Consider the following 13,123-nt stretch of genomic DNA (forward strand, 5'->3'; position numbering starts at 1 on the left):
TTTTCTCTCTCTTCTTTCCCCCCCTTTTCTTTTTTTTTGACAAATACACATACACTCTCAATACACACAAGCACACACACAACTTCATTACATACACATACCTGCTTGCATATCTGGCAGCCGTGCGCAGGTCTGAAAGGCAAGTAGGACCTGTCACTTAAAGCAGGAAATTCTAGACATTTTTACAAGTTTTGAGAACATTACAAAAGCACCAGAGGCCATGTGACTCAACAGTAGGGATATACAAAGAATACAGTACTTACCTTCAGAGAACATATTTTATTATTTAATAGACGTTTTTGCTCCAATATACAAAATAGGGGACCTGTCATCCCAATTAACATTTACATAGTTACACAGAAATCATTTCCATCATTTACAAGTGAAGATTCTTCTCACACTCCCCATTGCAATTACAATCAAGAGATAATCCTCTAATGCTTTTTATATTGGTCAGTTACATTTTGTATTTCCTCTGCCTGTAGTTTCTGGTATCAATTTTACCAAGAATTTACTTATATTTTTCAGTTGCACTAGAAGTGAAATTAAATGCATCATTTGGAACCACTATCTCAAAAAACCCTATCCAAAATAAATCACCATTTTATAAAAATATGTTGCAGGAGTAAAGCAAAATATCCTGTGGCTACCAGTGAAACAAAAATGCTTTAAATTTTGTTACTGTATAAAATATGTTTAGCAACTCAGCTTGGCTTTTAACTACATACATTTTTAAAAACTGTAAAATGACTGAGCAAACTTTTATCAGTTAACAAAAACTAATGCGACAATGGTTTTACAAAGCTGTACATTTAATGCAAGGGACTTCATCTTTCTGGCATGTATTATGGTCCAACTGATTCACCCCTCACTCTTTTCCCACTGAAACCTGGAAAATTTAGGTTCTAAAATAATTTGGTATAAGCCCTTAAAAATATCTAATCCATTATATTTTTTATGTCTCTCCCAAAATATTTGTGATGCTTTTCTTTGCAATGCTGGTAGTTTAGCCAAGCTACATAATTTATACAAAAGAATTTTAGCCAAACCAAGGTTTCAGAAACCTTGCATTTATAAAAGCAATCTGTTATAATATGACAAGAATTTTCTTTCATATATGTTAAATAGCCCAATTTACTTAGTGACCCTGTTCACCTATTCATTCAGTTGAACAAATCTTGAAGTCTTTTCCTGAGATAAAAATACAGGTAAGTAAATATATTAGTTATAGCAGCAGACAGGAGACATTCTTTTTAAAGGTTTCAACAGTATCAATAAAATAACCTTAGAAAATTACAATAAAGTAAAAATCACTATCTGAAATGGGATGACAAGGACATCCAAGACCTGATAGCCAGAATCTGAAATATGTATTCCATCATTTTCCAGAAATTACATTCAGCCACTGTCAGACAACAAACTAATGCATGGAAAAGTATCAAATCAAAACATTTCACATATTTCTTATTACATCTATTACTTGGTGGTGCTATTATTTAAATCTTAATGCTGTTTCATAAACCCAAAGCAAGGTAAACTTTAATTTCAGAAAATTCACCTCATATGACTTGAAAAAAATCTCAAAACACTGAACTCCTTTTACATTCCTAGATTATTTCATTTATTATCAACTTCATTTCATATTTAGAGAGTTTTTTGAAAGTCACCCGGCTCTTGGGAGTCTGAATGGATCAATTTTCTGAGAAGGGAATGATATTCTGAAAACTGCTTATTTTGATCCAGGTTTTTCTAACAAATTATTTAGAGTATGAACCCTTAATGAATAAAGAACAGTAAGGATTAGAGTACACCACCAGCATTTCACTATAGTAAGCATTCTTACAATCATCATTCAGACAGCTACAGGAAACATTTTACGGCTTGGCTTTTTCATCAGAGTAAAAACAGATTCATTGTTTAATTATTAAATTAAAATATGAAAGACATTGAGCCAGATACCAGTTCCTCCTGAAAGAGAGAATACAAAAGTGGTAAAACAGAAGGGGTAAAAGACATTTTATGCATTTTATTTAGAATCTGTCTTTCCTAAAAAAACCCATTTAAATGGAACAAGTAAATCTAATTCAAATATATATATAAAATTATGTTCAAGATTTGTTATGCTCAAAGACAATACATAGGACCCTAGTAGTTATAGTAATTCATAAATAAAAATAAACTATTATTGACCTCCCCATCTTTCTCCATAGGGAGATTAAAAGCCATAATTTTTACTGATTGTTCCCGACAGCATAGGTATATATTACTATAATGTCAGCTTCTTCAGAGAAGCAAAACATACTTGGCCTCCTTGACACTAGTTTATATTTTCTGTTAATCTATTACGGTCAAGAAGGCAACTGTGTTGTCCCAAGTATATTTGTTATTTATATATTAAAGAACCCAGGGGAAAAAAAAACCCGAAAAAACCTGTCCACCATATTCTTTCATAATTGAACACAGGCAAATTACTGCACAAAGAATTCTCTGTCTTTTCAAATAAAAAAATCAGTATAAAATACCAGATTTATATTGCTTCTACTGCACTGCCAGATTGTTGCAATTAGCCTTGAACCAAACCCCAGTGAAGTCAATGGGAGTCTTTCCATTGATTTTAAGGGGCCCTGACTCAGGACTTTAAAAAGAGAAAATGTGTTCACTGTTGGAAGGTTGTTCCTACAAGAGTGGCGGGTATCTCTCTTTTCTCTTTGCAGTTGTAGAAGAATTGTGTAGTCAGCATGATACCTGAGTAAATAAAATGAACTTGATATGAAGGGTTAAAAAAAAAAAAATCCAAACTTTCCTTTATTGTGTGCAAACTGCGCTACTGTCCCTGGAGCTCCCTGCATTCCATTTTTTAAATCAGTGCTTGCTCCATTCCATCATAGCCAGAGAAGAAACGAGGCATAAAATCTCTCTTCACCACAGTTCCTATTCAATCCCGAGACTGATAGAAGAGAATGTAACCAGACTCAGAGTTCTTTGAAATGTCTGATGTCAACCCATAGAATTCTTCAATAGCTTGTGCATCTATTTTCTACAGAAAACAAAATACAAACATTAATTGTAAAGGGAAAAAAATCTACAATGACAAATGTATATTCTATTAAATTATACTTTGTGAAACAATGACAAAATATTCTGGTCTCATCTGCTAATTACCTTTCTCCGGATAACCTACGTTATAGAAGGGTTATAAGGCTTTTAGGGTTTTTTTTTTTACTTCCAAATCTTCTTTCCTCCACAGCAGCCCATCTTCTGTCTAATTTAAGTAACTTGAACATCTAATACTAACAAATGGACTAAACATGAATACAACTTAATCATCATCTGATAGGTTCCTCACACAGAAAGGTGATTTATAATGGTAAAGATCTTTCCTGACGAGAGGATATAAAGGATATAAAGATCTTTTCTGATGAGGGGCCAAAACTCACCATGGGCTATGCACATATAAGAACTTACAATCAGCACTGAACTTATAAGTTGGACTAATCAGAATGTAATAAAGTAGACCAACTTAGACAGAGATGGGGGATGAGCATTAAGAGGAGAAAAGGGCACCTGGCTCTTTAAAAAATTATGAGCTACTAGGACGATAGACACTTAAATTGCAAGAAGAGCCTCTAGTTTGTGATATAGAGCAGGATGCAAAGAGCTGCCAGATGCTACCACCATCATGATGATTTTGGGGAACACAACAGAAATTGAAGCCAAATTAAAGGCAATAAAAGAACTCTTGATTCAGAACAAGCCACAGATATATTTCATACAGCAGGATTGTGGAAATAAGCACTCTTTTCCCTCAGATCAATTAGATTTAATCTAATCTTTTGCCTCCACTGATGTGATGACTAATTGGATCATTTCCATCTTGAAGCACCAAATACAGCTACTTAAGATCTAGTATCAGCCAGCCTTCTTTGGGAATGCAAACTCTAGTAAATTCCTGAAAAGCATTCTCGCTCCGGTTCTAGTGAGATACACTGATGTTTGAGAGGTTGCAAGGCCTGTCCTAGCACCATCCACTTTACTAGTGGGAGAGTGAACCTTTAACTCTGTTGCAGTATCTTAAAATCCACTGACTATCCTGTCAGGACAACTGACACCACTCATCAATCATCTTTGAGCCCCCCCAGGAAGAAGTCTTCAGTAGCCTGATTGGTTCTGGCAACTGAAAGGGAAGACTAACCTCTTGGTATCTCAGGCAAAACGTTCTTTTTCATTATGCAGTTCTTGCACATTGTAGAGAAAAATATGTACTACTAATACACCTTATAGGTTCTAAATGAACTCTATGAACTCAAGGAAGTGACTGGGGCATCACTGTGGGCAGTTCAATTAAGACCTCTATTGAGTGTAGCTATGGTTAAAAAAAAAAGCAATCAAGATGATAGGGTGCATAAGGAGAATAATGAAGTCATAAAACTATATAAATCAACACAATGGCCTCATATGAAATACTATATGCAATACAAGTTATACCATCTCAAAAAAAGGATATTGTAAAATTAGAGGGAGTTCAGAAGGCTGACAAGAATTATTTAGGTGCACAAGAAAACTCCTATAAGAGACAAAAGACTGGGACAGTTTACCTTAGAAAAGAAAGGAGACAAAATAAGAGGAGACGTGATAGAAGCATACAAAACATAAGAATGGCCATACTGGGTCAGACCGATGGTCCACCTAGCCCAATATCCTGTCTTCCAATAGTGGCCAGTGCCAATTGCTTCAGAGGGAATGAACAGAACAGGCAATCATGAAGTGATCCATCCCCGGCCATCCACTCCCAGCTTCTGGCAATCAGAGGCTAGCGACACCATCCCTGCCCATCCTGGCTAATAGCCATTGATGGACCTATCTCCATGAACATATCTAATTCTTTTTTGAACCCCATAATAGTTTTGGCCTTCACAACATCCTCTGGGAACAAGTACCACAGGTTGTGTGAAAAAGTACTTCCTTTTGTCATTTAAACCTGCTGTCTAATAATTTCACTGGATGACTCCTGGCGCTTGTGCTATGTGAAGGAGTAAATAACACTTCCTTATTCACTTTCTCCACACCATTCACAAATTTTATAGATTTTTATCACATTCCCCTTTTAGTAGTCTCTTTTCCAAGCTGAAATGTTCCAGTCTTTTTAATCTCTCCTCACACAGAAGCAGATTCGTATCCTTAATCATTTTTGTTGTATGAACAGAATAGAGAACGGACATTAGGAGCTTCTGTTGTCTCTGCCTCACAATGCAAGAATAAGGGACTATCCAATGAAACTAAAAGGTGGCAAAGTCAAAACTGATGACAGAAAAGACTTTTTCCACCCATTTAATTCGACTGTGGAACTCATTTACATAGGATGTTATTGAGGCCAAGGATTTAGCAGGATTTAAAGAGTTTATATGGATAACAATAATATCCAGAATTACTGGAGTTAACACTAACGAAAAGATTATTGGAAAGGAAATAAAACCTAATACTTCAACATTAAACCAATCTCCAGCTATTAGGGATTAGGATTAAACCTTCCTGAGGGGCAAGTGACTCTATATCTTTCTACTGTGGGATTTCTTGCACCTTTCTCTGAAGCATCTGGTAATGGCCACAGTCAAGAACAGGGTACTGGACTAGTTGGACCATGGCTCTGATCCAGTATGTCAACTCCGGCATCCCTAAAGGGCTTGGAGTAATGCTTGTCCAAAAAGTTTCTTGCCCTTAAAGAAAGCAGTAGTAAGCATCCATTTTATCTACCTCTCTACCTGCCATGTCTTTTGCCACAGGATCCACCAGTGACATTAATGACCAGAAGAGAAAAGCAGGATGACCTTATCCAAAAAGAAATTGTAAAAAAAGTAGGAAAACAAGCAAAGATTCATGCAGGCCTTTATCATCTGCCTGGAACACACTGATACTTCAGCAGCTGAGGGTTTGAAAACAAATGCCCAAGCACTTAAGACTACAAGAATATGGCAGAGTCAGCTGATGACACGCACATGGTTTTCAAGTCCTCGCTGCATCTCAAGTTGGACTCCAGTTTCCTGTCATACTACTATTTCTGGAACATTATGCTAGCCATTGAAGGGTTTACTTCTTCACTGACAAGAAGAATACTGTCAAAGTGCTTCCTAGCAGAATCAGTGCATTGCACTGGAGGTTGCATCGCTTTTGAGAGTGCAGTGTCAGAATCTGGATTCTTCCGTGATTCAATTTCCTTCGCTTTCCTTATGGAAAAGGAAACAGAAGGATTCACTTACGACTTAACATCTCTTCCTATGAGCCTTTTGATTCTAAGAATCACTCCACAGTAAATCCAAGACTGAAGACTCCACTTACACAGTGTATTAAAATCCTGTGGCAAAAAAATTATGCTCTGGTACAGGAGTTTCTCTTTCTTTATATGAACTACAGAGAGCCCTTTGGTGACATAACAGTACAGAGAGAGATGGTCCCAAAAGCTTCACAAGCTGGTTCCACACAGGGCTTGGGAAAGGGGAAAGCAGCATCCTTCAAAGAACCATCTCCCAAAAGCCTCCAATGAAGAAAGTTATATGATCTCTATCATAAGTCAAGGTAGGGATTAGAGAAGACAGTGTGGAATCTTAGTCTCCTTAAAGAAAACTTGGACAAGCAGGCCCTACTACTACCTGGCACTAACAACCAGGGTAATGGAGTTTAGATCAAGGGGTGATGGGAGAGAAGGAAAACAAATAAAAGAAGGATTGGCTGTCCCACCTGGCCTCATCAAAGGTTTAGTTAAGCAGACTCACTACAGAGGGATATATGACCATATTTTCCAATGTTATGTGACCTCCACTTTGGCCCTGGCATCTCTCATATGGGAAGAGTGGTTTTGTTTTAGAGAGTTTTCCCTCCCTGCCAGGAAAAGGTGAAGGTCACAGGTGGCAAAAGCAGCAAAAGAGATCTGCCATTAATCATCATGCTTGATTCAGAGTTGCAGAGTCTCAGGTACTTCTCTGAAAGACTCTAATCTACCCATAAGGTTGACATTGCAAAGAAGACTGCCATGGAGGATAGCCATAAAAACTTAGCAATTCCTTCGGGCAGAGTTACCTCTATCTAAGCTATGACTATTAGTCTCCCTAGCACAGATTTTTCTTCTTTTGGTAAAAAGCAATGCCTCTGGAAAGTGATCCAAAAAGATATACATTTTGAACAAACAGCTCTACTTTATCTTCCTCCAATAAATATCTAAACATGACTGTACTCAAAGAACAAGGATTGAATCTATCTAGTTTAGGAAAGAAAGGAAATGTAGCTGAAGATATTTCTTCAAAGTATCAGCACACTATTCCTTTTAATCTTTAAGTGATCATAAATGGGGTGTTGGGATGGCGGGGGCAGGGGGAGACTTTTGTTTAAAAGGAGTAAAAACACCAGGGTTACAGCAACACTTACCTCTACAATATCATCATCAAAGAGCAACCAAAAATCATGACTCTTCACTATTGCAATATAATGTCCTCGATTAGGGCCACTGTATTAAAAAAACAAAACAAAACATAGAACATTAACATTATGAATGTCTATTTTATTAAAGAGCTGCTTTTTTCCACAAGAAAAAACATTTAGTAAAAATTAAGCTGATTATTTGTATTTCTATTTGTATATTCATTCCCCTTTATGTTACCAAGGACATTTACATGAAAACAAGACATTAGTCATCATGACGCCAAATATTATACTAAACAGAGGCTTAAATAAGGAATAAGTAGGACAAGCTATGACAACATAAATGAGAGACTTTCATGCTAAGGCTTTATTGACAGAACTAGGGAAAAAAAATATAGAACATTTTTTATTTTAAAAAAAGGGGGGTGGCGGTTGAATGGGCGTGGGGGGGTGATCAAACTTTCCACACCAGATTGGATTCTGGGTGAGACCAATACCAAGAAGTTTCATACCAAAAACATAACTTTGAAGAATATTCAAAACCCATGACAATAGGGGAACTTGGAAGAGTCGTTCCATCAGTATTATTGATCTGTCTCTTATCTATAATGCTGTCCCAAATTTTATGTGAGGCAACAGAAGGTCATGGACTTGACCAGCCAGGATGGACAGAGGTTCAACTCAAAATGTGTAACCTGAAGCACGCTAGCACAGCCAGGACCTCAATGAGGCACACAAACTCAAGCAGAGACAATTGCGTATGCCTGTTCTCATAAGAAATTGCTTTGAAAGTAGACAGAGTTGGTTAAGATGAGTAATTTTATCCACAAAGCAATATGAAAACTCCTCATAGGAACAACTTGACCAATCAATACAATGCAGGCCACCTACAACAGTTCCACTGTGCAATACCTTGTAGATTAAGGCAGAGACAAAAACATTCTTTACCTTCTGAGCAGACACAGCAGAAGATGTTAAAACATGTCTCTAAGGTGCCACAAGTACTCCTTTTCTTTTTGCGAATACAGACTAACACGGTTGTTACTCTGAAAAAATGTCTTGCATCTCAAACAGTCAGGCTTGGAACTGAATTTGAACTATGAATACTCTAACAGTCTCCTTTCTCATTTGTCTATTGCAAATCATCTGTAAATCACACTGACTTATGAGATGAAAGGTCTGAGGAAGGGGACATCTAGAGGTCACTGAGTTGATGTTTGCAGACAAAAAGGTCCACCCAGGATTTTGTTACATTATTCTATCAACAAAACAGCACACTCCCTCAGAGCCAGCTAAAAACTGGCAGGTCCCATTAACCAATTAAGCAGATTAATAAAGCAGGAGCAGCATTGCCTTTACTGAATAATGGCACCCCAACCTCCAACCATAGGAGGCAATCTTATGGTAGATTTGTGATCGGTGTTCCATTTGGGGCTCCTGTGCTTGAAAAGTAAAATTAGAACACAAGTGCACAAACTTTAAGAATAGAATATACTTCTTAAACATCCATCCACTAACATAATACTTTGAACTTGAAAGCCGGGAGAAGAGATCAAATCAGCCTATTTAAAAAAATTGTACAAAACTGTTCTAGGAAAAATTCTGTTAAAATCTGAAGGTATCTTTTGTTGAAGAACTTACTTAACAAGGTCAAATACATTCTGCAATGTTTCCTTCTGTGCTACATACTTTCTTAAATCACTTTAGAGATTACTTAAATTAAGTGATACTGGATTTCTGTCACAATGTTAATAATGTCATACAAGAACCCCAATGTGACAAACTTCTTATTACCTCCCACAGTGAACTACTACAGCAACAAGGTCGTACATTCTGTCAGGATTGGTGGCATCTCCCGAAGTGTTAAAAAGTCTAAGTTCTAAAGGAAACACTACTCTATAAGAGAGTTTTGTATATCGATGTAGCTGATCCATGTATTTAAATCTCTTCAGATGGAGAGCTAGAATCATAGGCAGTTTTTTTACTTTCATCCTGAAATGATAAAATGAAATATATATCATATCTCAGATTCCAAGATTTCAAAATTTTAGGTTGACATTGTCAGAAATGAAAAAAACAGTCTTTTGAATACTATTAAAATACACTCAAGTATTAAAGATGCTCAGCTTGTCAGTTTCCTGAATTTTCTCTATTAAAACCACATGATCAGTCATCTTTTCTTCAGCATGTCTTAATGCTGCAACACCTAAACAATAAAACAAGTTATGAACAACTGCAGTAAGTTACACATGGAGATTAACCCTAAAAGAGAACTGCAAATGTGTGTTTGAAAAACATGTTAAATAAAAGCTTATGTTGTTTGGGGCATAAGGCACATAAGTAAAAGGGACATGCAGCACAGAAGTGAATCTAAATACACTTTCCCTCATCCTTCTTGTTTAGGTCCCTAAAAGCAAAACCCAACTCTTTCCTGATACTTCTATGCACAGACCAATTTGTTTTAGAACTACTGTGGAATCCAACTGGAATACAGAGTTATCCTCAAGGTAGAGGGAGTCAAGCTAAATGTTTTCATTTTAAAATATGTGGCTTATTTTTCAAAATATATATATGTAAAAATTAGTTTTATGTCTGCAAGGGACACAAATGTCAATATACTGCTATTTAACTGATGTAACCCCACCCAAACAAGTCAACACCGTACTCCAGAGAGTGCCATGATAGCATGATCTGCCTGTTACTTTGGAGGACAAAAAACAAGGCAGCAGCAGATGGAAAATACAATCCTAGATTCACCAATGTGTTCAATAACCCCCTTACCCTGTTTGAGCCATTCAGGACAGAATCTCAAATAATTTGCAGTGACTACAAAACTTTATCAGCTGACCACAGAAAGCCTGGTGGTGAGCTAACAGTTCTGCTTAATGTACAGTAAATTTACTCACTTAACTCACCTCATCCTCTCCCTCCCCACAAACATCCATTTGTCTAGCTCATCCATCACTGCATCTTGTCATAACCTATGCTATAAACTCTTTAAAGGCAGGAATTGTCTTTTTATTGCTTATTAGTAGGGCTCTGTGTCTGTCACGGAGGTCGCAGAAGTCACAGATTCCATGACTTTCCGTGACCTCCATGACTTCTGCAGCGGCCATTGTGGGTGGCCCAGGGACAGCCACACTGGCCACTGCTGGAGCAGCTCTGCAGCCAGCTGCACTGGCTGCTACTGGAGTGGCCCCAGGGCTGGTCCCGGGGACCGCCCGAACAGTGGCCAGTGCAACTGGCCTGGAGACTACCTGAGCAGCAGTCCCAGGGTGGCCAGAACAGCAGCAGGTGGGGCTGCCCTGGGGGCGGCCGGAGCAGGCACTGATCGGCAGCCCCTGACAGCTGGTGCGGCTGGCCCTGGGTCCCCACCCCACTCCATGCTTGAGCCCCGCGGCCTCCCAGCTAAGATTTAGTCAGGGGTATTTATAGTACAAGTCTGGACCATTGATTTTTGTTTATTGCCAGTGACCTGTCCATGATTTTTACTAAAAATACCTATAACTAAATCATAGCCTTACTTATTAGTACAGCACCAGCACAATGAGTCACGACCCTCAATTGGTGCCTCTTGACATTACTGCAATACAGATAAATCAATAAAAAACAAAAAGCTACCCAGGACTACAAAGAGACAACTTTAGGAAGACAGCCTTTGTGCACCACAACAGTGGCTTTCAACCTTTCCAGACTACTGTACCCCTTTCAGCAGTCTGATTTGTCTTGTGTACACCCAGGTTTCACCTCAATTAAAAAACTACTTGCTTACAAAATTAGACACAAAAATACAAAAGTGACACAGCACGTTATTACTGAATAATTGCTTACTTTCTAATTTTTACCATCAAATTATAAAATAAATCAACTGGAATATAAATGTACTTATATTTCAATGTATAGTATATAGAGCAGTATAAACAAGTCACTGTCTGTATGAAATTTTAGTTTGTACTAACTTCGCTAGTGCTTCTTAAGTAGCCTGTTGTAAAACTAGGCATATATCTAGAGAAGCTCATGTATCCCCTGGAAGACCACTGTGTACCCCAGGGATACGTGTACCCCTGGTTGAGAACCAGTGCACCACAATACTAAATCTCTGTTGTGCCAGCACTTAAAAAAATAAATTAAAAGTACCAGAGAAACACCTAATGCCTTCTGCAACCCTACTCAGTGAACATTTTGAATTTGGAATAAAATAAAAAGGAAAAAGTCTGAATCACCTCTAAGTCTCTGATGTATATCAGAACATTAGAATGAAGCTACATTAAAGAAAGGCATGAACAGTTTCAGAAAACACTCCAAAAGATGTACATCATAGTAAGTAGCATCTCCAAACTTCCATCCTCAGTGATATCCTCCCCCAAGTGGAACATTCTACAGCAGCACCACAGCAACTAATATACCACTATCTAAAAGTGCAGTTAATACACCACTACATAAAAGTACAACACAAACTCAGTACAACAAAAATATCCTGCCTCCTCCTCTTGTGCAAAGACATGAAGGGTCTCAGCTCTCCCTAAAATTCAGCCCATCATAGAATTCAAAAGCAGCACATGGATCAAAAATAAACTGTATAATTTCAAACAACCTCAAAAGCTAATCAGGGCAAAGATATGGAAAGTGTTGACTGTTGACCCTGACTTGATCTTGGAGGCTTCACAATCTTTGGGCTATGATTCCTTTGGTAAGCATGTTTAATGGAAGTTATGAAAGCTGTAAAAGCAAGTAGGAGAGCACACATAATTGGGTTATTAGGCTAAAATCTGCTGGGCCCAAGAAATAACCCAGGTCATAAATTCTGCACTCATTCTGAAAAGACACAGAAGTATCCACAAGAGGACAGCACACAGCAGTTATGTAAGAATGGAGTTTGCGGGGAGGCTTTAGCGATCTGGCTGCTATACAATAACTAGGCAGTTAAACTGTATTTATGTATAAGAATGATTAAGAAATGTGTGATGCAGTTAATTAATATTAATAATTAGGGGTTTGGCTAGGGACACCCAAAAGGCTACGCATGGATAATAGACCGGTATCAATCTTGTTATGGTCACATAAGGTGGTCGGTGTGGTTAGATATCCAACAGGATACAAAAAGTGGGATATAAAAGGCTCTGGTTCTGGTTCTAAGCTGCGCACTTGTGTGGCCGCCCAGGAGCAACCCAAGTGCCATGCACGTGATTAGCAGAGCTGCACATAGCGGTATGTGTTCAGGTGCCCCTCTCCCCACCTCTCTGCAGCCATGTTGCTCCTGCCCTCTGCCTTGGAGCCCCTGGCCAGCTGCTCCTGGGATCCTCCTGCTTGCTGTGCAGAGCAACGGGGCAGGGGGACGCTGATGTCAGGGTGTCCCCCTATCCCCTCTGCCATGTACCCCATCTCCGCAGAGCAGGGGAGAGAGGACAGGGCTCAAGAGCAGGAGAGCTCAGCCGCTGTGGTCTGAACCTTCTGGTGTGAGTGCCTTAAAGAGACAGTGCATGGTCTCTCAGACTGCCCCAGTAGCCAGCACACTCACTCTCTCTCACACACACACACTGTCTCTCCCCCTCCCCACGTACTCCATCTCCGCAGAGCTGGGGAGGGGACACAGGCTTCAGGAGCAGAAAAGCTGTTGGCAGCTGCTGCTCTGAGCTTTCTGATAAGTACCTTAAAGAAACAGCACATGGTCTCTCATAGACTTCCCCAACAGCCAGCGCACGCACACGCACAC

General features: G+C 38.7%; 1 protein-coding gene across 4 annotated transcripts in view; it reads right to left on the reverse strand.

The window, feature by feature from the left end:
• Positions 1 to 264: 264 nt before the first annotated feature.
• The window catches only part of USP12 (ubiquitin specific peptidase 12), a 75,364-nt gene continuing 62,505 nt past the window's right edge, over positions 265 to 13,123 (reverse strand). For 3 of the 4 annotated variants that reach the window (XM_073340493.1, XM_073340484.2, XM_073340508.1), the window contains 3 exons: positions 9,205 to 9,402; positions 7,417 to 7,495; positions 265 to 3,037 (listed from right to left, as the gene is read on the reverse strand). In XM_073340493.1, coding sequence (XP_073196594.1) covers positions 2,936 to 3,037; positions 7,417 to 7,495; positions 9,205 to 9,402 — 379 coding nt within the window. In that variant the 3' untranslated portion in view covers positions 265 to 2,935. The remainder of the gene's footprint in view (positions 3,038 to 7,416; positions 7,496 to 9,204; positions 9,403 to 13,123) is intronic. The other variant, XM_073340500.1, reaches the window with a different exon arrangement.

Source organism: Lepidochelys kempii, chromosome 1, assembly GCF_965140285.1.
Source record: "Lepidochelys kempii isolate rLepKem1 chromosome 1, rLepKem1.hap1, whole genome shotgun sequence".
NCBI lineage: Eukaryota > Metazoa > Chordata > Testudines > Cheloniidae > Lepidochelys > Lepidochelys kempii.